Source organism: Monopterus albus, unplaced genomic scaffold (assembly GCF_001952655.1).
Source record: "Monopterus albus unplaced genomic scaffold, M_albus_1.0 scaffold162.1, whole genome shotgun sequence".
Classification (NCBI taxonomy): domain Eukaryota; kingdom Metazoa; phylum Chordata; class Actinopteri; order Synbranchiformes; family Synbranchidae; genus Monopterus; species Monopterus albus.
In genome coordinates, this window is record NW_018128042.1 from 138523 (window position 1) to 165477 (window position 26955).

Sequence of the window (26955 nt, forward strand, 5' to 3'; positions counted from 1 at the left end):
CCACCCACCCTTCTGCCCCTTGATTTTGCCTTTGAAATTAAATATTGTATACAAATATATGCTGTTCATGGGCATGAGAACAGTTCATCACTGAAATCTGCATAAAATTATACTTAAAAAGCTCCATACGCTTTGAGCAACAGAGCTCTTTTATATGGTGCATTCTTATGTAAACATATCCATAACAAAAACAATTACTTATGCCTCTTACCTCAGCTTTCTTATTGTTCTACTTGTCCGCAGAAATGAGAGGAATGTGGGACTGCAGAGTTTGTACCACATACTCTTGATTTCAAAGGATCCCAAGCTTGCTTTTTGCAGTGCTTTTTTTGGCTCTTATTTGTAGATATACTGTATCACATTCATGTAACATTTGTATTTATAATTTCTTTAAATATAAACCCTATATCAAGAATTCTCCAAGTTTCACTAAAAACAAATGGCAGGGTGTTATTTCAAGATTATTTTTCTCTCCCCTTTTTATTTTGAGTTGTGTGAAAAGAAGTAATGAGAAATGGGCCTAGATTTCCAAGGCTGTGTACTCTCCTGTGTAAAAAAGCATATTTTCCAGGAGACACTATTGTTTCCCGTTCATTCTAGAAACAAGGAGGAAGTATTTTAATGTGACCTTCATTACACATTCATGTCAACTTTTCTTATCTATGTATGATTAAATTCTTTTCCACTCCTGTTGTTCAATTAGTGCTTGACCCCTTTAGCGGCGATGTAAATTAAATGACATTTCAGTGTCGTCCCATATTTAAAATACTGCGTTAGTTGCGGATCATAAATGGTGATCTTCATTCTGTGGCTAATTTATTCATTTAACAATTTCCCTCCAGAAGTTACAGCAGAAGGCTCTGCAGCAACCTAAGCAGAAGAAATCCAAGTCGGCTGAATTTCTGATGGGTGAGTCCTGCTTGATGAGTTATTGCTCATAATTTGTGTAAGGATTAATTAACTAATTACAGACAAATGGCTTTGGGCTAAATTTTGCTCTTGCTTGTCAGGGCGCAATTTGTAATTATTTTAATCATTTCTTCTTCTTCTCTTTTTTTCCCCTCCTCCTGCAAGATTCTGATTTAATTTTAACCTAATTGTGTTTTAGTGTCATTCGAGGAGGATGCGCTGAACATTGCAGCAAAAAAATCACCAACAGGATTTTTTTGTTCCCCCATGAAATATGTTTAGTTTTTTAGCAAGTCATTTTGGCCTAATTGTTGTATTGCCCCTTCATATAACTTGTGTTTTCACTTATTTTGTCAGGGAGAGGAGAGCGAGCTGCTGTGGCGGGCATAGAAAACCCGGTGTTTGATGGAGGAAGAAGCACCAACCTTTCTTTTCCTCTGGTTCAGCTGGGGAGAGAAATTCAAGGTGACAGGCCAGATAGCACTACTACAGCACACCAGAAAAAAACAGAGCTGCAAGCTCCTGCCAAAGAAAGAGGTGAAGCTTCATTCTTAATTAGCCTCAAATTTGTTGACAGTAGATGTGTTTCTGATCTAACCTTTTCTCACTCCCTCTTTCTTTCTCTTGCTCTCCATTCGAGGGACCCTTAGTCCCTGAATTCCAAAGCCAGCGTGTCCTAACAAGCAACCCTCATATAACTTCTTCCTCCGCTGGAGAATGTTACAGTAGTGGGTGTTCTATCTCTGTCTAGAAGTATCCTCGACACAATCAGCCATGACTCCCACTCTCGGCTACATGCCTTGTGGTGGGCTGGAGTCATGGGAGAGTGCATTTACATACGCTACTACGCTACCAAGCCGATCCACCGTCTGTGTGGTGTACTCACAACGCCCCCGAAATGCGGCTTAAGGCCAATCAGGCATAAGAATATGCCCCTTTATAATTCAGTATGTCAGGGAGAACTCTTGAGGAATGGAATGGTAAATTAGGATGTGTTCAAGGTTGTGAGTGTGCCAGTTTTCTCAGGGATGAGTCATATGTGAGATTCTTGATTTAATGTGGTTTATTTTGCTGTCGATGGCTTGTAATTATTATTTATTACTGTCATGATGTTTCATGCACAAAATTTAGGATTTACATTTCACCATGGTGTGTGGACTCGGCCTGTATATAAGCAAAAATTACAAACCACAAACATGCATTGTATGATATGGAAGAATAATGTTAAATCTAAACAGGTCATCAATAAAACTCTTTAATGGACTGAAGAAAATCATCACTCTGAACTTGCTTTAGAGGGCATCATCTTTGTTTTGTTTTGTCACCCACATATCATATTTATTTTAGAGGTGAAGACGATGAAAACATGGATGCTGTCCAGAATATACAAATATCAAGTTGCAAATATAAGAGACAGCGAAAGTCTGTTATTCTGGCTGTCTGACTCTCTCTTATTTGTTCTGGATCACACTGATGACCAATAGCATGAGGTCCCATTGATTTGGGGTAATAATGTTGTAACTTTCTATGCCAGAATTGGAAAGGAATGTTGCGTTGACACAAAAATTAGTTGGAAATGTCACTGTTTGCTCTTTTACACGGGCAACTGATGAGTTTTCTGATTGATCTGTTATCTTTCCATTTCGGAAAAGCCAAAGAAAAACTTTCTTTTCTACACCAAGTACCTTTTTATCAATATTTATAATCGTATCCTCCATCATTACGAGTCACCTTAAAAATAGAGGAAAATATTAAACTATTTCACAAAATGCATTTCATATAGATTATGGGTTATAATTTAATTTTTTTGTGGTAATTGCACTAACTATATTAAACAAAATACAAATCACGAGTAGCAAAACTGGCAGCACAAAATAAACAATGCCTTTATTCTTACGTGCACTGTAGGTAGTGTGAATATGCACGACCTTTCAGTGACTTGGACACCTTTATTGGAGGATCACAAAGGCAGGCTCTTCCTTGTTTGTAACACCCCTTTTTGGCAAAAAGAGGTTATTGGTATTGATGGCAGTTAGTGATACTGGGCATGTAAGAACAGAGAGTTGAAATTTTCATTAGTGAGATGAACTGGAGGACAGCCAGAGTATTGAGGTAAATCACAGATATGATTCAAAAGTCATTCCATGAAGCTACTACCATTATGCAAATTTGTGCTTGAAAAAAGGGTTTCATAACCTCAGAGCTATTTGCAGAGAAATTGTTGAAACTCAGCGTTAACAATGTAAGGGGATTTAACATGTTTCACGGTCAATTTATGGCACAGTGGAGGAATCACATGGCTGTTCCTTGTTTAATAAGTATTTCAGTCTGACTTTTTAACTTACAAAAAAGGGCAGAGTGTGAAACCTCATGCTGATATTTCACATGAGCACAAAAAATCCCAGAGAGCTTTTTCAGGCAGTGGCCTCATGAGCCAGTGGTGCTCTGATACCAACATCTTTACTTACATTTTTCACCCAAGCGCCAATACCTTCAGACGTCTATAAAGACAGTCCTTGTATATGATTTAAAGCACCATGCATCCCCGCCCCCCACAACCTGTAAAATACAAGTAAAGCAAATTATAATGGAATGAAATATTAAAGGCCTATAATGAGAATAATGTGAGGTTAAGAAAGCTGCTTGGTGGGGTGTATCCTTAATAGAAAGAGGCCCAGAGCCATCGGATTCCCATAAACTCTGTGAAGCAGACTTGATACCCATAGGTCAGAGACTGCTAATAAGAAGACAATGAGACTTGGGTTCAGGTTATTTTCCTTTGGATCTGCTCCTCTAAACTTGCCCAGTCCTCTAGGTTGCTGACCTTGGAGTATTTAGAAGGTATTGTCTTTGAAATTCCAGGTACTTTTGAGCTTTTAGACTTTCTCATTAGTTCCTTTTGAACACAGCAAACATATGGCAGTCATATTTAAGAGATTGCCTGCCGTGACCTTTTGCAGCATGCTAATTAGGCCCCAGAGCACCTCAGGCTGTGGAGAGGTGCACTGAGAAACCCAGCAATCTCTCTTCCACTTCTCCCTCTCTTTCTGCCTCTGTTCTCATGTCTCATCTTGGCGCTGCCTTATCTGGTAGCAGCCACTGCCCCTGCCCTTCGATAGTGTGGGTTTCAAATTAACATTTTGGTTCATGTGCTTCTAATAACCACTAACCTGAACCTGTATAACTCCCCTCTTCCCTTTCCTGCAATCCCCTTGCCAGCTCCCACCACCTCTCTCTCTTATTCTCTCTCTATTTGCACTTTCCACAGGAAATGAACGTGCCCAAAATTACTTTGACCCATTGTCGACAGGGCAGACACACCCAAGGCAGTGCAGGATGGCTGGGGTCAGCACTGAAGATGAGCTGGAATTAAGTATGCCATTTTCTGTTATAATAGTTTTCCTCGGTTCATTAAAGTGAGGTGAAAGAGATCACTGGTAGCAGGCTGACATTTGTGATTGCAGGACAGTCTATGTAAATACACTAAGTGATGGCATCACAAGACTGACTACCCAACTTGCTGTCATTGATGAAGGTCACATATCATTGGTCAATTTTCATTTCACTGTGGCTTTTTCTCTCCCCTGTCAAATGACACATGCAGAGCCATATCAATAGTTTGCTGCCCCCTCCTAAAGTTGGCCTATTAAAAGCGAGCTCTTGGGAGCCAAGTAATATGCATGTTATAATGAAACATGGCTATTAATGGAGAAGCCATTTCACCTGTATCTTTTGGATATTACTGCCGTGTAATATCAAAGGATTCACCAAACCAAATCTCATCACATGATGACAGGCTGGCTAACAGGCATGTTAATGCTCCTATTTCATTACCCCTCTGCAGACACTTGATTTTCACCCCTCTCCAGCCACGGCCAGTATCTCTGGTTTGCATGTTAAGATGTGGTTTAGATTGACTTGTCTGATAAGTAGGAGGTAATTTTGAAGCAACCCAAATGCATGTAATTTCCAGCAACACTGAAGGTGTGCTCATTTTATAGTTGTGTTGACATGTATCAATATTAAATGCAGATGAAAATGGACTGCATCAAAAAATGGCTGCATTACTGGATGAGGACGATACCGTCGTGGACATTCCTGGTAGGTAACCCCATGTTATCTTGATCATTTGCAAGCAGTTGATTGATAAATAACTAATTAGGAATGCTTATTTGACTTTTAACTCACAACACATTAATTTAGAATTATTAAACATTTTATTTGGTAATACAGTATAACAAGTTTAATCCCTTAAGATCACTATTCAGTTGACTTGTCCTATCTTTACATGCATCGTGAGATCATCTGATCTGATTTAAAGTAAAAAGTTTTCCAAATCTGGTCATGTTAAGATCTAGTTTTCACAAGTTACAATCACTGTCTTCTAATTTGCATGGTGAAATATTAATTTAAATGTTATGTTTTAATATCATGAAACCAAATTACTAAATTTACCAAATTTGAAACATTGACCACAGTGTTAACAGCAGTCAAAAATAAGACAATTTCCACTGACACTGAAAGCAGGACTAAGATACAGTACTATCAAGAATAGAACTAGAAAAATGGCCTTGCTAGTAGTCAGTGCTTTCTAAGGAAAACCAACCTTTTCTTCTTAGCTCAGTTTCATTTAAATATGTAGCCAACCAGGCAACACTGAGATGATTTATGCTTGGCATTGTTCTGGATGAAGACAGTCGCACCAGATCCTGTTGACATGATGCACGTTTCCCTTGTAATTCCAGTGCACAAGTGATGGGCTTAGGCCCGCTTCAACATGGTAGAATTTAGCTGCCTCTTATTATTTGCCATTGTCTCGGATTTAGCTGTACCACCAAGATTAGCAGCCCCATCCATTGTCTTGGAATGTTCATGAAATCCACAGAAAAAGTAAAGAGGATCTTGGATTAACAGTTCCTCCATGCAATAGGCTGATAGACCGGGAAGGAAAGACACAGAGGAAGAAAGAGAGAAAGCTCTTACATCTATACTGCTGGGGTCCAGCTGCAGTGACTGCCAGTTAGCACTACAGCAGACTTTAAGACAATCACCTTATGCTACTGTATGGATGCCTCCCACTGGTGTAGGTCGCAAGTTTTGTTTGCAGCTGTAGAACGAGTTTGTCAGTGCTGATCCTGAGATTTTGTGATAGCTTCCCAGGCTTTTGTCTTTGATTTGAGAGAACAGCATAAAGCACCACAGTGTAAATAAGCAAAGAATTAATGGTACACGTTGAATACTGCACACACGTGTTCATGTTTTCTACCATCAAGGTGGCAGAGCAAAACTGAAAAGATACACAGCAGCTACTGCAGAGGAGGCTGTTTTCAGTGACAAATTCTAAGTTACTAACTAGAAACCCGTTCCCATATTGTTGAGTAGAAAACTTTCTTTCACTGTATGAGCTTGTTGTTCACAGTTTGTTGTGGAGGTTGTTAAGTTAAATGATGTTGCTAATGCAGTGTAATGAACTTCAAACATTTTACATAAAATTAGTTTAGCATGCCTTAATTTGAAAAAGCAATATGCAAAAAATGATGCAACATGAACCTTTGATTCTTGGTATAAATTAGATATTTGTTCTGTAGCAGGTCCAAATAATGTACCTGATTCTACAGCTGCTCTTAAGTATAAAAGTTTATTATAAAATGCAAGCCATGCATTTTGTCATATTTTCAGATGATTTGGGATAAATGATTTTCCATTTAAAGACCGCACTTTCCTTTACTTTCCTTGAATACAATAGGATAAAATCAAAAAAACTACTGTACACATCAGTATCATACAGTATTTCTTCTTTCATGCTTTAACTTGAATATGCTAAGGTCAGGATTTGAGAATTAAAACATACTTTAATACTGTAATTTCAAATGTTGCTATAGTTTTGTGAATTGTATGTGTAAACATATGGCTTCAGAGCATGTTGTTCACCTGCATAAATGTCTGTATACCCATTTCTGGATGAGATAAGTATGACATCCATCAGTATGTGTGTGCATGTTGTGATGTAGGTGTAGGTTCATATGTGTCTGGTTGTGTGTGTGTGTGACTCTGTTCATGCCCACTGATGCATATCTCTCCAGGTATGCTGACAGCCTCCAGGGATGAGGAAGTGTTGGAGGTGAAGGCGGGTGATCCGGTGCTTCAGCAGCGACTGCTGCTCTATGCTGGTGGTCATTCCTTGAGCTCCAGGCCCTCTCAGGCCCACGCCATTGCCAAAACCCAGGATGAGGCTGGTGCTGTGCTAGGAGGAGAAGGGAGGATGGTAATGGGCAGAGAGAGCACTGTAAAAAGTAAACCAATCCTTTCAATTGTTTCTATATTGATATCTTATTTTCCTTTCTTATGTGAGGCAAGACACTATGTTAGCATAGTATTGCACTACTAAATATGTTAGCTTTGTAAACCATTTATTTTCTGTATATACATGATATAAAACTAGCAAGGAATCTTTTAGACAATGCAAGGAATTTATGTACATTTTTGTTTGTTTATTATTCCCACATATATCAATGGAAGAGTGTCATAACAGGATACATGACATAATATTAAACCATCTGTGCACCATGCCACTGTGATATTTTATTCTTGAAAAAAAGATTTGTTTTTGTATGCCACTTTATTATTTCTTACAGTGAGGACAGCTGAGGAGGTGATTCCCCACTATGCCCAGCAGCTTAGGGAGTGTGTGCAGCCTGACATGATTACGCTTGGCAGCCTTTCACTGCAGCAGGTCAGGGCTACAAAGAGGAGTATCTGTGTCATCATCCCATATTCACCAGCACATCAGCCATGTCCATTATGCTGTTTATCAGTCACTTTGGGTAATGGACACAGGGTGTGTGCATACATCTCTTTTTGTCTGTTCACAAACCAATGTGTACTCTACGTGTGTGTTACTTACTGTACACTACCTGGCTTACTAATTTTTTTTTTCTTTTGTTGCTCTTCTTCTTGTCTCTCAATTTTTATTCTACTCCTTTGCCTTTACAAATTTTTGCATTTCATTGCAGTGCAGAATGTCCAAATCTAATCTGAATTCACTTGTGAAATAATGTTTTGTAGAACATGTGATCAAGGTATTTCAGAAGTTAGTTAATAATCCTTATCTCAAAAAAAGTGCAGGGATTTTCAGATGCATAATTTTTGTGCAATTTATTTGTAGGAACTGTTCGGTCGGCCTTTGAACTTTGTTGTGCATTCTGATGCGTATTTGTTTTTTTTAATTTTCTTTTTTTTTTTTTTTTTACAGAAGCAGAATTTCCTTGGTTCTCTTTCAATCATGTGGTCTTTTCAGGAAAAATAGAGCATGACTACTTTTTATTTTCCAATTGAGGAGAAGGGATTTTTTTTAACTAGCATTCAGATCTGAAGCTTTTTTTTTTTTCAAAACAAGTGTTTGTATTTATCAGGCAGAAAGCAAATGGGAGTGGATAGAAGAACATTGGGTTTCCATTGTGTTGGCAACACTAAACTGCAAAGAAACCCAAGCATTAACACATACATAAACAGAATGCACAATGCCGATCCACTGTAGTTTTAGTCATAATCTCACTTCAAAGGGGAGTAGGAGTATGAAATTATTTGAATAGAAAGTAGATGTAATTGGGGGAAATGGTTCAGCAATGACTTACCATCATTTGAAAGCCACAGCAACAGTTGACTCATCCCCCTGTATTGGATAATCAATGATATCTACTGAATACTGTATCAGTACTGGGATCAGTGTTATTTTATGCTGCCATAACATGTATGCGCTGTCCTACTGCTTCCACACCCACCTCCCACTGAAAGCACATTATCCCACAGAGATTTCACATCTATTTTAAAAAATAATTGTCTTTTTCTTCTTTCTGTATTCTGCCATACAAAGCCTCTACAGAGTGAGATGCTGTCACTTAGCAGTGTCAATGCATCTGAACAGAGAACGTGAATGTGCTGACTGAATGTAAAACTGGCAGAAACACTGAACAAAATGCTATATGTCTTTAGGGTCTGGCTCAGTATTGATTGTCTGCAGACTGCATAGCAGTGGCTTCTTGTGCTTTATTCTGCCATTAGGATGCACCACACAGTCTCAGAAAACTGCATTCTAAGAAAGTGTGCATGCGTGTTTACATGTATTTTCAGCAAGCAGCTCAGAAGGGATCACTAAAGAGATGTAAATGGGCAAAGAGAAAGAAGAGTCTAATGGCCTTCACTGGAAATGTTAAGGTAAAGGCCAGTATGTCCAGTACCATGTGTATACACTCAAAACATTAACTTTGGACTAAATGTCTTTTCTGAGTCAACATTTTTCTAAGTTGAAACTATTCATCCAGTCAAATTATTTCTTATCCTATTTTCTTAATGCACTTAGCTTGAAAATACGCAATTATAGTCACAGAAAATAATCTAACATTTTAGAGTGATGTGCTTAAATATTGAATGAACTGACAACTTTAACAATGGTTACCACATTAACTCATTAGTTGTTTTCCACTTTAATATTTCAAAGGAGCCCCATACACAAAGACACAATGATGAGGGATCAAGAGAAGCGCCACCACCCAGACCGAATACACTGACGCAATGGTAGGTGCAGACCATTTTCTATTATAAAGCAAAAGCTAAAATGACATCAGTTCTCGGTCCATCCACTGGGGGCACAGCCCCACAGGCTATCAGCTTATCATATTTAAGTTTTTAGTAATTATGGACTAACATGATAAAATCAAGAAACTACTGTACACATCAGTATTTTGTGTTTGGTTGCTTTATTGGTGGGTGGTAGTCGGACACCAACCCTGTCAGATGACTGTATTTCGGAGTTTAGCAAGATGACCTCTCCTCAACAGCCTTGAACCCTATAAATTTCTTCTGATATCAATGGTGGGTGGCTATTAGACATGGGAGACTTTCTATGCATCACCTAGGGCTACATCTGCCTGAAATTGAATGAGAAATTATTTCACTTTTTCTCGCCCCATGCCTATCAAAGAAAAAAAAAATAAAATAAAGAGGAAATATGTTGAGCTGACTTGTGGTTTTTGTAACAAATGTGTAATTCATTTGTTTTCACTGTTTCTGATTTAATGGAGGTCGAGTAATTGCATTAGGAAGCACATTGTGCCTTGTTGTGAACTGATGAAAGCACATGTAATATTTTTGATAGGCAAATGGGGGGTAGGGGGTTGGGGAGGAGAGAAAGACCCAGTGCCTGCCTTTGATGCAGAGCATTTATTTGCTGAATTATCCTTCCTTTAACAAGCGTCCCATCCCCAGTCACAGGCAGGCCAAGGCCCTTGTGATATTGCTTTATTTTGAGGAATTAAGAGAGGTGGTGAGGAGACAGAGTGAAGCAACCGCTTATTACATTACCACTGATAAGATTGAAAGGCAGTGAAAGAGAGCAGGAGAGAGGAGAGGGAGCAAGAGAGAGAGGGGGACCAAATGGAAAGTGTTTTGTTGTGGTGTTATTAGATTGAGCTGCTGTTGGCTACAGAGTGGAACAACAGAGTCCAAAATACAAGGTCTGCTTCTTATGTTTGTTTGTCTATACAGCACCAAAACCGTGAAAAGCCCATCACTCAGAGTACTAGGAGAAGGTGATGATGAAGCAGTGGCCACGTTTGGCCAGATGACAGAGCTCCGGGAATCCTCCTCTTCAGCATCACAGCCCCTGTGGCAGGTAAGGTCTATTAACCGGTAAGACTGTGCACTGAGAAACACACGTTTGTAGGAAACAGAGAGCACATAAACAGGAAGTGACATATGTCTTAAAAGGTTCTTTCACGGGATAAGATATTGTTTCTGAAAATTTAGCAAATCTTAAAAAAGACATGATTATGCTTCTAAAAATCATTGAATGATGTAATTATGTGAAATCCTATGATGAATGGGGCATGCTAGAGAATGGGAAAAATGATCTCTCTTATTTCCTGGTTTTCATCTTAAATTCCTTCACTCCTTTCATTACACTAGTGAGCACTATATGTGCACCTGCCTACACAAAGGCACACATTCATACAGAGACACTACACACTGTGCACAAGGCTTTCCTGTACATACATCCTATACATAACTAGTATACAGTCATATTATTTTTATATACTGTAGTACATAGACTTTTTTCTGCTTTGTGTAGATGTTACTGTATGTGTGGTTTTATGATTCTAAGTTGCAAGAAAAGCTACTCTTTTGAGATGAAAAAGGTGACCAGAGGGAGATCAGAAACAGGAGAATCAAATGTGATACAGGGAGAAGGAAGCTGCAGCTTTAGCAGTAGTATCACCAGCTGTGGGAGGAGTGTGCTGTTGTGTTGCATCTGGGGATGAGGCTGCCATGCCACCATGCTGGCTTAAAGATGTAATGAATCTTCAGTCAGGGGCTTTCCTTCCAGTGTGACAACTGGCTTTGAGGAAGGTTGTAAATGCAGGGGAGATTGTGGTATAATTCCTCAGACTGGCGTTTGTGCCCCCAAGTCACCATTCGATTATCTCCCAAATTGCTGTGTTTCACTGAGATAAAGATTTTTTATGGCTTGCTGACTTGAAACAACGGGCACAGGCAGAATAGGGGGCAAAAAAGGAAGAGGGATAGAAAAGAACAGAGAGAGAGAGAGAAACCAATGGCCAAACCTGCCATGCATAGTAATTTCCTTTGGTAAATGACAAAATCTTTGTTTATATGACATTTCCCTAAAATTACTGCAGCAAGATGAATCTGAAATATAAAATGTCACATTTGGCATGCAAAACTATGAAAATATATTTCTGTGCAAAATTCATGGAGGCATTTAATTTAGAACGTGTTTAATAACTAAGGCAGCCTGCATCAGTAATCCTGCCCGGAGGTCCCAAAAAGATTGTCATATTTATTCTCTCCTTTCTTCACCCCCCTCCTTCATTCTGAAGCCAAAAAATTTTAAGGGTGAATGTTCATTGTTAATTAAGATTTACTAATTAAAATGAAAATAATTAACGAGAAAGCGTAATCTCTGAATATTAGTCCATACTTAGAAAGAAAGGAAGTTTTTGTATGTGGCATTTCCTGTCTCTATTAAGAATGCATTTTGTGTGATCAGTCAATGGAAAGCCCTTAAAAGATATTTCAGAGAAAGGACGGCCGCTTGCCAGCAAAACCACGGAGGATCCCTTGCTAGAGCCTTTGATCTCATCTGTAGGAGTGCTGTAATGTTATGGCACTTTAGGCACAACTCACGCTTGGGGCAAACAAACCACCTCTGATATGGAAAATTGGCTCACTTCACCTTTTACCTTCGTCTTGACTGTCTCTGTGCAACTATGTGGGCCAGACACATCTTAAGGACATACATAGTGCAAACTGGACACAGGTGTGATGTTATTTTTCTTTGTTTTTTTTTCTTCTTCTCCTCCTTCTCCTGTTTTTCCAGTATGCAAGCAGAAATCTTTTCCAGTGTGTGGGTTTAGAGGCCTCCATCACCTCTTCCCAAATGTGAGATGTGTGGGTTAAACCACTTTGCCACCAATTACACTAATTTCATTTCTGCCTAAATTGTTTTTGTTGTTTTGGGATGCTCGCACTGAGGAGACTGAGGGGCACAGCATACACCTTCTCCCGTCACAGACTGACGGAGCAATGGGCACCACCAGTTGCTGCTAGGTTAATGTGTGTCTGTAAAAGATATTGGAACACTGTCAGACTATTTGATGACAACACTGTGTACAGTATACTGTAAAACAAACACTGTATACAGTGTGCAAGTGCGTGGGAGCACACGTATTCCCTGAGTGCTACTATGCCATTGACTGGAAGTGTGGGATTTAATTGCCACAACAAAATTTTCCCTTGTCAACAATATAAATAAAGGATAGGATGCAGTAGTATTGGGTCAGTTAGGACAGGGAGCATGTGATGGAAGCAGATGGACTAAGGAGCTCGCTACATTTTACAGGAATAGTTAAGTAGACTTGTATATTGTTTAATGCCATTCTGTCCAGCCACCTTTTTTATCTGCACTAAGGTGCAGGACAGCCATAATGTCAAACTAGCCAAACAATGAACCGACATTGCTGCTTAAGTTTAAAAACATTAATGTGGTGACAAGGACCGAGTGGCTCTGTTTAAGCCAGATTGACTTCTCATTCAGTTCTGTTTAACAGACGCCATGGGGGACAAAAGACTGAATGTTTATATTCTTCTCTGATTATATTTAATAAAGGAAACAAAACTGTCTAGCCAGCTTACCTTATAACTCATCTTAAGCCTTAAAAAAGAGGCACATGTCAAAACAAACAGGCAAATAAACAACAAGTGGGCTGATGTAGCCTGAAGGTTAGGAGGATGAGTTTGCTACCAGAAGGTTGGTGTTTTGAAACCTTCATCTGAATGGGCAATCTAACCAGGGGTAATAACTATCATTCTCAACACTGACAAGGAGAGGGGATGGGGTAATTTCAACAACAGCTACAGTTGTTGTAAAACTTGGAGGAAGGGCAAAGTCAACTATTTACACAGCAACTTCCCAAACAGCATTAACAAAGTAGTTTACAGACAAAGTGGATTAGATTAGATAATGTAACTGTTAACAGCATTTACAACTGAGGTCCATACACATTGTTAACAAACTGTTTGTCTTAGAGGCAGGTGAACTATTTACTTTGACACATGTACGATGTAGTACTTAATGTTTTTTTTGTGATTAAATGCAACAGCTAATACAAATGAACAAAATTATCTTGATACCAGATGCAATATTAAACATGATGTACACAATGATGCATCAGTAATTATAATAAAATTATGATACACATACGTAAGTGTGCCTTTCTGCACAATGAGAACTTTTACCTTTAATACTTTAAGTATGTTTTGATGCTAATACTTTGTACTTTTACTTAAATGACATTTCAAATGCAGGACTTTGTATTTGTAACAGTAGTTTTACACTGCTGTAATGCTGCTTTTACTTTTTAAGGGATGTGGTACTTCTTCCATCAATGTTTGTCACTCGAGTTATTTGTCGTAGTAATACAATAACAATTTCTAAGTCCCCATGAAAACAGAAAGTTAGAAAGACAAGACAGAATATTGTGATCAAATCTTATGTTCTGCACTTTTTGTATTATAGGTGAACCAGAACACAACTCCCCAGCCTGTGGAGGTGTATGTGCGCTGCCTAAGAGCTACTAGAGACAAGTTGCCCAGGGGCCTCTACACTGTCAGCGTGGCCCTTCACAGCCATCTGGGTGGCTCAGCTGTGGCTTGTTCTAGTAAAAAAGAGCGTCAACAATGGTCTGTGTCCACAGAGCCGACTCAGCACGGAGGTCGCGTCCACGACATTGACCTATGCTTTAACCAGAAGTTGTTCATGGTGAGAAATCTTTGATGAGGTACTGGATAAAAACAGTTTGAATTAATAGTGAAGATACTGAAACCATTCAGAGCCACAGTATTTTAAGTTCGCAAGACAATATAAACACTTTACTATTTAATTAACTTCATAAGGATTGTTTAAGATGTCAAGATGAATTAATAAGGGATTATAGAATGTGGCAAAACATAGAAGGGATAATTGTAAAACAAAAAAACAAACAAAAAAAAACATTTAGTTCACAAACTCCAAATGTTTCTAAGCATTGACATTCACAATTATGTCTGCAGAACTGAAAGAGAGCAGATGTGACTGGTTGTTGCAAAAAGCACACAGAGGTCTGCATTTGCAGGTGCCAGTAAGATGCTGTTTTCCTCCATTGACACTAATACATTTTTATTGTTATACAAGGAAAGGACAGAATCCGGCTGCCATTTTATTAAATAAGAGCCCATTTCTTCATTTGATGCTTAGAGAAGCTGTTATATTTGTTTTTTTATTCAAGTAAACACTGAAATTAATACAAATCATCTCTCATCTGAAAACAACTGTGACACTCAAGGATCCTGAATTAAAGCAGCTCAACCTCCAATGATACGGACAAAGCCTTTGATGTAAAATTCTATTAAAAATGTGGGTAAAATGCAATCTTAAAAACAAACAGTTTCCTCAGATAAAAGCCAACAATAAAACATGCCATGCTAAAGTGAGAGAACCTACCACACTACACATTTTAGTTTTTGCCCTGGTATTTTTAAATTCTTCTGCCTCTTTCTGTTTCCTTTGGTTTGATCAGTTGCAGTAAGACAGAGCAGTTTCTGGATTGAAGGGGTTATGAGAAATTATATTGCTGTAAAAGATGGCATATGAAAATATGCCACACGCAGCCTCTAGGTTTTTCTCCAGGGATTTCCATATGAATAAAACAACAACTTTTCAAACATGACATTTAATCCATGCATGTAAATCAAACCCAAGATCAATAATTCATTTATATAAGGGAGTAATGTTTTATTGGAATGAAAATGAAGTACAAATGCAGTGAAAATTTTAATGTCTTTTCTACACGTCTTTGAGCACCTGCATTACAGAAGAGCTGGGTGGAGAGAACAAAAGGAGAAATAGAAGAGTTACGGAGAATAGAAAAAATATTATAGTTTTATTCTTGAAGTGAAGTAAAACATCCAGTGTAGAAGCAATGCTAATCTTAAAAACTCACAGGATGGTTCATATTGACCAGTGGATTAGAAATTTTTGTCTATGTTTATGCACTGATGATTTGTGCAGTACAGTGTTAAGAAACCTTAAAACAGAAACCAGTTAATCCAGTGTCCCTTCTGATCCCATAGAGTTATAAACAGGCTCAGAAAGGGCTTCTTCAGTTCCTTGATTTCAACTCTAAAGGCCTGGGCTGGTGCATTTAGCACATGTGGACACCACTGTGCTGGTGGGCGTATTCACTGAGCTAGAGCATGTTGATGCTATTGTCTCAAGCTCCCATCAAAGATAAAGGGTGGCGTAAAAACTGGCACAAACTGAAAGCAGACCTGGGATCTGATTCAGAGGTACAAAATGGTTTAAGTATGGCATGATAAATGCCTCATGTCACTCTTCCTTCCCTCCTCTCCTCCACAAACCTTCAGCTGCACTTTGTAGACAAACCTGTTGTTGTCCTCGATAGAAGTGGAAACGCTGATCAGATTTGTCTGAAACTATCAGCTTGGTTGTTTTCTGCCTCTCCTCTTGCCCACATTATAGAGCGCAATTTTAGCAGTGCTTGCAGTGGCTTCTAAGAGGAAATGAGGAATTAGTAATGGTAGGAGGAAGCCAGGAGCTTATTTTCCTTTCATCCCCCCTTTTTTCATTCACCCTTTGCTTTGTGTGCATAGGTTTGGATTTAGACAGAAACAATGCAATTGGAGATGTCCTGGAAAGGTGGGAGCATTTGAAATGTGTCGAGCCTACGTTCTTTGCACCAAATGCGAAGATCCATGTGTTTTCAATATGAGAAAGGGAAGAAGAAAAAACAAGGAAGTGGAAATAAAATAGTGGTGTTTTGGGAACCATGATTTCACTCAGTCTTTTATCCCTGTATAAATCTTGAATCTTTTTTCTTTTGTTTTTGGTCATTGAGCAAGAAGAGCTTGACATTTGAAAAGCAGTTAGCCATCTTTTACACTTGTTCTTTATTTTTTTAAACCAAACATTTAGCAAACATTTTTTTTAGAATCAAATGGCATTTTTTAAAAATGGTTTAACAGGCTCCTCAAGAAGCATCATCCACTCTCACAAACGTCACAGTAACACTTCCCACATACACAAATATGCAACCGTGTGTAGGAACACACATAAGCACTTGCACATGCACACAAATGACTATTTATGCAGGTCATATTTCTTACAGTAAATGAATAATATGAAATATTTTCAATATCCATAATCCGTGATATTATGCCATAAATTAGTGTCCTGCGTCAGACACTACTACCCATCATTTCACAGGTGCATACCAACAGCAGATTAATGCAGGGTGGGAGGGATACATATGATTTATGTGTTAAAACAAGTCTTCTGCGTTTTCCATTACAACTAATAAAGGGATAAAATATTTCCACCCAGTGATGGATGAAGTGGCACACACCTCACTGTCAGTTCATTTTTTAAGCAAACCCACTGTTCTCTGGGTAAATAAGAATGTATGTGTTTGCCATTGACTGCTAACTACTAACACTTTTTGCTTCATGCAAGATACCCTTAATATCATCAGTTTGATTGATGGTGAACTTACTGCATTGTAAATTCAGTAACTGTCAGCTCAGAGACTACAACAGCAATCTCAAGCTCTCCTCCACCTCGTGTTTGATGCTGACAGTCTTTATCATTTCAACATCTCCTTTTAGGCAATTTGCTGAGTTGGACGGGTAAGAATGGCAGTTAAGAAAGCTCTAAAAAAACAGAAATAAGTTAAAGGAGGATTCAAGACTAGGATGTAAATTAAGTGACTCCCTGAGGGCCCCTGTCCTGTTTGTTACCTTCTGTGTGACTGTTTGTCATTGGCTTCGTGGTTGTGAGCAAGTCTACGCATGCTTACATCTCTTGTACTGTATATGTGTTGAAGTGTGTGCATGCGTTAGTGTGTGTGCCTGCAGGCATGTGTGTTCACCTGAGTGAAAGTGTGAGGAACTTTGTGCCTTTCTGTGTTTCTGCAGATCTTACCCACAGCCCATGAGGTCATCCCATCCATGGTCCTCATATTCCAACTGACTGCATTACCAGGAGAAAGCAGCCACATCAGCTCTGTACTGGGCTGGGGGGCATTTCCGGTTTGTGGCCTGAGCCTAGGTCTGGTCCAGGGCAGGTGGGTCAGTTGCAGATCAAAGTTAGTGCTTAGCCCTCAGTGAGTTCTATTTTTAACATTTATATGAGTTTTTTTTTTCATTTCACCACTATGACAATCAACAAAATGCATTGCATGAAAATATAACTGGTTTTCAGATAAAATGCCTTGAGTTAAAGAAAGTATGTTGTTTATTATGTTGTTCTGCTTGTACAGTGACCATTGCCAGTTCTGTGTTATCAAACCAGGTTCAAAACCCCTCTTCTGAGGGGCGAGCCCAACACACAGCTGGACCAGTTTAAAAAAATTGAAGGCCTCATCTCTTCAGATCTTGATCACTGGCTCTGCAACCTGTACTTTCAGGTGTGTGTTTGTATGCATGGAACATGTACATGCATAGGACTCAACATCCTTATGTGGACAAAGAGCAAGTCCCCAGAATGTAAATCACATTTTAGAGTGATGACTTGGTTTAGGATTATGGTAAGTCTGCATTCAGACTGAGTTTCAAAGGTATGAAAAAGTGCAGCCCTCCTCATCCATATCTACGGGGGGGATTGTGTTCACCACAGCCAGCACCAGCACCACGCAAGGCTCCAGCAAAACGATGCAGCCCTGTGCTGTGAAAAAGTTGGATCAACTTTTGGTGCAACTTTTGATGCACTGGACGATGACATTGTGTAAAATACAACATGGCACCCACCGAGGCGAACGTGTTTGCGCGCTCCACTCTTGAATGCCGGTTTGAATTGAATAAAAAAGGCGCTGTGTTGACCAATCATATACGGGGGACAATAGGAACATGGATGCCCACTGGAAGAAGACTCTTTTGTTTACCTTGTTAGCACGAGACTTTAGTGATATTCAGTTAAGGAGCCACAACGACATGCCATGTTGTTCATTAGTTAGGGTACTGTATGTTAAACATTGTTTTTATCTATCACTGCCGACACACTGATGGTCGAGTAGAAGATGCTATGCTAGCAGCATGCATAAACAAAATACAATGGCAACTCATGGGCTGGAAACATGAATGAAGCCACTCACATCAGCTCATCACAATGTGGCCATATCATTCACATTTACAACCCCTCCCCCCCGACCAATGAGGCCTCTTGCATGAAAACACAACAGGGGAATTGCGTCTAACTGACCAATGAGGCCCCTGGCCTGAAAACACAACAGGGGAATTGCGTCTACCTAGACTCAGTGTGAATGTAGACTAAGTCCCCAGGAAATGAATAAAAATCAATGTAATGTACATTGAAGTGATGGAAACACAATGTGTGTGTGTTTGTGCCTTGGTAGTACTTACATTATGTGGACCGAAACTTAACACACTCACACTGTGAGGACTTGTACCACACTCTGGTTCTCGCAAGAAAATCACTGAATTTTAGAGTGACAACATGGTTTAAGTTTAGGGTCAGGGTTAGGTGTTAGGCAAGTAGTGGTTATGGTTAAGGTCAGGATAAGTCTACAGAAAATGAATGTAAGTCAATGTAAAGTCCCCACAAAGAATGAAAACACGGTCTGTGTGTGTGTGTGTGTGTGTACATCTTTTCCCTCACGCTGACTCTCCTATTTGAGAGGCAATTTCAGTAGAGGGGGGTTGGATTTTTGGATTTTGGATGATAAGAAGCTTTTACAGAGAAATTGGAAATTGGTCACAGAAAGCAAACAAGAACCACATCTTTACCCAGCAATCCCAGATGCATTTGGCCTGATGCATTGATTAGATTAGTAAACACCATAATTGAATTAAAAGCCAGAACAAAGCACAGTGTCTTATGCTTGTCTCTTTATTTGTCCCCTTGTGACATATTGTTTGTATTACTGCATTATCATTACTGTTTACAGTTGCTTTGATTCCTAAGGGATGCAAATAATCATATTTTTATATATATTTGCAAATGTATGGCACAATAGAATGTACAATATTCTAGTAATTTATGTTTTTAAATGAATTATTTTATGCCATTATAGGACACTATAACAAATACTAATAGATGGCCATGTCTGCAGTTTGATCACTAACACCTGAAGTATACTTACACACATATACTGTTTCCCCACAAACAATGGTTATGCAGTGGAATAATACTGATGACATTACTATGAGGAGGGTACATTAATACACCTTTACCACACACAGACATGCATTCCACCTTTTTGTTTGTTGTGTTTCAGATAAAGAAGCTCCCATCTGAAGCATCTGGGGTGCCAGAACACTGCATCACTGTATCAACATCCCCTCCCAATCCCCCCATCATGCCCCAACTTGAGGTTCATCATGACCAACCCCAGGAGCAACTGCCACTCCAGTCTGAACTGCCATCCCAGCTCCAGCTCTGCCCTCAGCCTAAGCATTCCCAGTCCCAGTCATACCACCACCCACAGCAGCTACATGCAGGCCCCAGCAGAAGCAGAGCAGAAGAGTCGGCTGTGGTACATTCTCACTGGGGGTCTCCTCTCCACCTCTCAGCGGATTCTGCTGGTTCTTCTTCATCTCTTCCAGGTAGGGGTCCAATGTTTAAACCTGCAACTATGCCATAGTGGGAAGGCAGCACTGGGATGGAAGAATGGCAAGCCTCACTCACAGCAGCCCTCCACTGAGGTGAATGTGCTTGAGGGTAGGGTTGGGTGGAGAAAGTGGGCCAAGCTTGATAGAAGCTAGATCAAACAAAGGATGTTTTCTCAGTTAGATTATATGCAAACACCCAACAGATACACTGCAGCATTAGTGTTGGTTCAGGCAAATATTTAAGCAGGAAGTACAAACACCGATGGATCCAGGTGATAAACTTGTAATACATTAAGATAAAGCTTTCTGATAACATGACACTTCAGTAAGTAAACTAAGCCTCTTCACTATGATGACATTTTGGATTATCTTTATGGATTACGTTCATTTTTGTATCATCTTTTTCACAGGCACTAAAACAAAATGAAATGCTATTGGAAAAAATAAACAATTTTAGAGACTGCACACTGACTCAGTGGTTAGTCTTTCTTTACAGAAAGAATGGTCTTTGTTGAATTTGCATGTTTCCCCCGTGTTCATGTTCTGGGTGCTCTGGTTTCCTACTGTCAGACATGCAGGTCATGTTGATTTGATACTTACATTCCCAGGTGAACATGATTATTCTTTGGTACTTTATCTTGGCTTTTCAGTGCATTGCTGGGATTGCTGACATCAGATGCACAGATGAACTTTTCTGTTATGGTCCCACTGCTTACCTGGCGGTCCAGGAAAAGTCACAATTGTTTCCACATTTAAATGATTTTTATTAATATCCATTCTGTTATTTGAAAAACATAGAGTTCTTATTTCCCATCTAGTTTAAAGTTGCCCAACCTTCTGGGCAAAACCAAAAATTAAACACAGGCTCATTTGGTATTGATCTACTAAAAAAATGACTGGCTAGCTTCTTTGTTAGTAATACATGCCCCTTCTTTCCTTTCCTTTATTATTTTTTTTTTTTGCAGGCATGGCTCATCTTTATTTAACAGTTCTCAAAAGTTTCTCGGGTGCTCTGCTTTAAACATCACACAGGCTTTTTAATTACAAATGAGTTGTGACAGGTCTGCTGGGTAGCACCCTGGCCCATTTTAAACGTGATGCTGGCTGACAGCTTGGCAGTGTTCTCCCAGCACTGAAACATGTGGAAGAAATTGGTCTTTTACATTTCACAGCTTGTCGCTTCCTCCGCTGGCTGACCTGTGACCCCCCACAGAGATCTTAACACCCACAAGGGAAGTGTCCCCAACAAACTGACTGCCTTTCCAGAGTGAGAGAGAGTGAGGGAGGCACTCACTATGGGAGATTTATGTTCTGCCACATAAGGTAAAAGGTACCAGGTCTCTTCAAAACACAGGGTTGCATACTTAGACTTACACACAAACATGGATGTCAGCGCACACACACACACAGACACACACACATTTTCACTGCCAGGTGAGGAGGTTGCTTGGGAAGGGAACCTGATCCGTAAGTGAAATAATGGATCAAAATGCGTCCTGCATAGCACCTCATCCACACCATTCCCTAAACCAACCTGACATTTGTGCCTCATTTGCATACAGATCTGTTCATGTTGCATTACCTCTTGAGTGAATTATGGCATTCAGATGAGGAGATTACGTCAAGGTTGAAGGGACAGACAACTTTAACCCAGCCAAAAATGGAAATCCAATTCAGTGAGGAAAAGAAGAACAATTTATCCCCCGTTCCTCAGTCTTCTGTCAAGTTTAGGGCTTTCAGACATTTCCTTCCCATTTCATGCCTCTTTGTTTCTGATGTGTGCTGCACAGAGCTCACTTTCTCTGTTACAGCAGGGTTTTCCTCATTACCCATTTGTCTGAGAATCAGGACAAGTATATGGAGACCTCCTGTAATTGTGATAATGTACACACAGCAGAGACTGACAGTGAGACTGGAAGTTTGTATTCCTGAGGCCCTAAGTTAATTAATCCCCACAGAAAACTCACAGTGCATTGTGAGGCGTCTGTAACAGAATAGAACCTGACATGCCAAGGAAACAACTCTGACAAGTTTTGATTGAAAAATCAGAAGGTTACTGTAACTGTTGTGGTGTGGCCACTGATGTTTTTGTGTTTCAGATTAAGTTGCCGATGGATGATAATTCTGATTTACCTCAGTTGACTCATCCAACCATAATGGTATATATTTGGCTTTTTAACATTTAGATTAGCTAGAGGCCCACTAGGTTAAGTGACCTTTCATATTTACTATATGATCCATTTACACTGGGTTTGTCTGAATCCAAATTACTTAATTAGATTAGTGTCTTGTTTCATGATAGCCTGTAATGGATTTCTATGAGCACACAGGTGATTCTACCATTTTCTGCCCTTTTTTAAATTGTACTTTTTTTTTCACAAATGCATCATAACATTGCTGCCCATTTTCTGCCCTTTTTTAAATTGTAATTTTTTTTCACAAATGCATCATAACATTCATCCCCTTGAGCGTGGATGGTGATTTCGAGGATTCCTCATCTAATGTCTTCTTTGGAGCTCTGCCCTGCACTTTCAGGATGTGTTCCCCTCTAGGCTGGTCCCAGTCATCCGAATTCCAGACTGCAATGTTACATCATATCCTCTCAATCAGTTGCACTCTGAATCCTGCTGATTAATTCAGCGATGTCCGGACTCCAATTGAATGGCCTTTGAAGCCTGTTTGCAAAGACCCACAAGTAAACCCTCACTATGGTTGTGGTAAACAAGCCTAAAGGATAGCATGTGGGGGACAAATGCACCCAAAAGTGACGGTTTCTTGACTATAAAACACACTGATTCAGAGAAGCAAGTGTGATTGAGAGAAAATAAACTCTTATGTCAAATGACACCCCATCCTCATTGTATCATAGCAACCTTAACACAAGATACTGCAATGTGCTCCGGAGTAATCCATGACTCATTGACCTTTGATCCTTCTGAAGCTTTTGACCAGTCATGAGGCAATGAGGAGCCTAGGTTAGCAAGAATGGACATCTTTGCCTGGTTACATCTCACTGATAATGCAGTGATTTTTTTCCCCTTTTCATTGTAAGCATGAGAGAAAACAAACGTTTTAAGTCATGTACCTGTGAAAACACTGACTTGTATTTCTACTCTAGAAAATATTTGTGAATATATTCAAGTGCCTGAATATTAATATTTTTGTTTTTGTGCCTTTCTGTGTGGGTTCGTCAATGCATTCTATGCACTGTGTGTGTCTGTTTTGGCCTAAACACAGCTCAGATCACAGGGGATAGCAAGGAGTGTGTTGTTGGCCTTGAGTGCCTGGCGAGGCTGGTGTTGTGGCAGCTCCTGCAATCTGAGTTCACGGACGTAGCCCTCAGCTGTCGAAGCTGTCGATGCTGCCTCCGCACTCATTCTGCTTCCACAGCATCTGCGCATTAGCGAGTTGGGCCTGCTGTAATGAGTGTGTGTGTGTGTGTGTGTGTGTGTGTGTGTGTGTGACTGTACAGTCTAAGAAAACATTCTAATCTATGGTGATCTAAGTCTGAGTCCACAGTTGCTGTTGTTGCTGCTAATAGAAGCTGAGGTGTGTGTGTGTCTGTGTGGGTGTGCAAAAGAAGTTGACAAAGGGCAGCTTTACTCTGTCTCAGACTGTCTGTAAAGGAACACACTTACTTTGCTGAATGTAATATTTACTTAAGTGCACTTCTACCTAGAATTTTAGTAATAAACTATTAAAACAGCAAAAAACAATAACTGTAATTAACTTACCATAGCATACAATTTTGTATATTTGCCTCCTCACTTCATGGCGGCGCTTTGTACAGTGTGTCATGATTTGTTTTTGTGTGCTTTCAGAGCATGTAAAACTATATTTAAGATACTTCATTAACTTTACATCATGTACAGAAGATGTGACTAACATGAGATTATTGAATTTTTAACACAGACACAAAATTGAGTTTTCATTTATGTACATTAATGGCATGAAAATGTAAAAATATAAATAATTTCACCCTGAGGACTGGTTTTGGTGTTTTTAAAAATAACAATGAAAAGACTTTTTTTTGCTCTTTGCTAAGACATACTGTAGGAATGTGTGTGGAGGGTGGGGGTGGGGGCAATGGGCAGACTCTTCCTGCCATCTATGAAGATTTTAGCTGTCAGAAGGATTTTTGGTATATTTAGGTTATTACATCTATTACTACTGCTTAATTCTAAAGCAAGAAAAAATGTTATCATTGCAGAGGTCTCCATATGTATCAGAGAATATAGATGTGACTGGTTCCACAGGGGAAAAAAAGTTTCACATAGTGAGATTTTTACATGTATTAAGCTAAGGTTTACTTAATTACAACCTCCAGGCGACGCAGGAACTCTTTTTTAAATTCTGTGACTGTTAATATGCTAAATAATGCAGATCTCTGACTCTTCAAGCATGAGACACACATCTGGTGGCTTACCATTTAAATTACAGCAAAGAAAAAGAAGAAGAAAAAGAAGAAGCGGGTCAGGATGAAAAACCACTTCAAAAGTAATTTTCGAGACAAAAGATGAACGGAAAAACGTATTACAAACAAGTTTTTTTCTTTCTTTTTTCCCATCTTTTCTAATTGTGTGCATTAGAACAGTGACACTGGCAAGATTCAGCTTTGAAAGTGTGGAAGGTGAATGTGCAATGAGAATTCCATAAGTTAATTACTATTACTTCTCTGTGTAGTCTGCGTTTGTCTACAGATAGTGCAGGAAAACATATTCACTACCTGCCAGACTAGAAAAACGAAGGAATCACATGCATTGTGTTCAGCAATAAAAAAGTATTTGATTTGATTTCTTGGTACATTGCGAACAACATATTTTTTGACAGTTTTTCTGCTTGAATGATGATCTCTCTTGTAGTGTAATTGAAAAGAATTTTGCCATTTTAGTCCACTTTTATATTAATTTTGCTGAACCAAATGTAAACCTTTTAATATTTATTGTGGTGAATAAAATTATTTGCACAATTCAGAACATAGTCTGAATAGTTTCCAATGCCCATTATTGTTTGTCTTTAATTTTTTTTATTTATTATTATCAATTGCACACTGGATTTTGTAATAAAATGAATTGTTCAGCCACCCTTGAACCTTTCCATGATTGCCTGTTGTGGTTTGTGAATAAAAACAAACATGAACCTCTCTGTCTTTTCCACACTCACTGAACATTACTCTTCTTTCTGGGATGCAGGGAAGAAGTCTCCCTCAGGAGCCATTTCTGGAAACATGAGAGAAAAAGATCTATGTAGGGGGACAGCAGAGGGTGGGATTCACTACAAGGTAACACTATGATTTAAGAGAAGTGTTCCCACCTTTGAAATGATCACCCTCTCTGCTTCCTTCTCCCCTTGCTTTCCTGCCCCTCTCCGCACCCCTACACATGCCTCCCTGGCTTAATATCTGAGATTTGTCAAAATACATTTCACACTAACAGGTATTTTTCAGTCTTCAAAGCTAGTTTTGATCTGCTTGACAAGCCAAAGCAGCTCAAATTCTGTGAAATCAGCAACACCAACCAGGCCTCTGTTTTTTTTCCTCCAAGCTGCTTTAAACACGCCTCTTCCTGTGAAACAGAGGACTTAAGCTAAATTAATCAAAGCCCGCATGTTACCTGCCATACTTTGAAGTTGTAATTGCAAAATTACTGTGTGCTGATCTGGCATTGCTGCCTCCTGGTCCGCCCCTGCCATTGTGCTGGCCTTTTGTTGTTGTAATATTATTGTTGAGGTATTTAGAAGCCTATGAACAACATCAAGCCTCTGTCTCACACACACACACACACACATACTGTGCACACATTCCCCTCCTGCCTCTCCTCTTTATTCTTAATAACCTCCATTCAACTGATGTACAAGTGGCTCTTCAGACGACCATTATTCAGTGATCACCTGATACCAAATAAATGAGTTTGCTGATATGAGGTTTATTTCTCTGCAGCCTCTGTACACTGTGTGTTTCTCCTCTCCTCTTGGCCCAGTCCTTACAACCTTGCTCACTCTGTCAAACGTCTTGGTGTGGAACCCAGTTGTCTAATGATTAAGTGGAGTGATCTCCAAGCTGCCCCAGACTGGGAGTGCTAGGGATCAGATTTCAACCCTTCAACCTGCAGTGCAGGCCTAATTAAAATGAATTTTCTCCAGGCGACCACTTTGCCCACAGGGCAGGAATCCAGTTATATACAGAATCTGCTCTTAAGGTATTGCATTAAATTTATTGAGGGGAGACACCGAAGAACATTGCAGTTTATATCCCGCATTTTTTTTTCTCTCTCTGCTTTCTTTCCCGTTCTTATCCACCTTTTTATTGTGATCATCACTCTGGAATCCAAGCTAGCTTTGGCAAAGATTGCCCTATGAAAACGGATGGAGGTTTTATGGGGCCCTGCACATTTACTACTTCCTGGGCCTAGTTTATCTCACAGAGAGAGAGAAAGAGAGGGAGAGATGGAGCAGGGGAAAAGATAGCAAAATAAAATGGAAAGACAGAGTTAGACAGGGGTGGAAGAAAAAGAAAGGTTGCATATTCCAACTGTGGATCTCATTAACATACATCAGTAAGTATTTCACAACTTCAAGCAGAAAGGCACTAAGCCCACCCAGGGGCAACACAGGTAGGGCTGACAGGGCCAGGGAAAGCAACCCGTTAACATGTTGGCGGCTTAACAAATAATATCTGCTCCCAAGTACCTTGGTGAAATATTTAAAACCCCACTTCCTAACTCCATTTGGCTGTGTTTATGATGATGACAGTAAACGACTTGTGTGGAAAAAACAGCGCCAGCTGCTCAAATATCACATATTTAACACCACGTCACTGTACGCATGTTTCCCAAATGAACGCAACTTGAA

The 26955-nt window shown here is 39.5% G+C and overlaps 1 protein-coding gene across 1 annotated transcript in view; it reads left to right on the top strand.

The window, feature by feature from the left end:
- Positions 1–26955, top strand: part of ofcc1 (orofacial cleft 1 candidate 1) — a 102797-nt gene that overhangs the window by 26331 nt on the left and 49511 nt on the right. The window contains exons 3-16 of the mRNA XM_020615304.1: positions 843–913; positions 1271–1446; positions 4178–4282; positions 4927–5010; positions 6993–7202; positions 7545–7642; positions 9040–9123; positions 9407–9483; positions 10453–10579; positions 14003–14245; positions 17455–17603; positions 17831–17945; positions 19773–20100; positions 25299–25387. Coding sequence (XP_020470960.1) covers positions 843–913; positions 1271–1446; positions 4178–4282; positions 4927–5010; positions 6993–7202; positions 7545–7642; positions 9040–9123; positions 9407–9483; positions 10453–10579; positions 14003–14245; positions 17455–17603; positions 17831–17945; positions 19773–20100; positions 25299–25387 — 1956 coding nt within the window. The remainder of the gene's footprint in view (positions 1–842; positions 914–1270; positions 1447–4177; positions 4283–4926; positions 5011–6992; positions 7203–7544; positions 7643–9039; positions 9124–9406; positions 9484–10452; positions 10580–14002; positions 14246–17454; positions 17604–17830; positions 17946–19772; positions 20101–25298; positions 25388–26955) is intronic.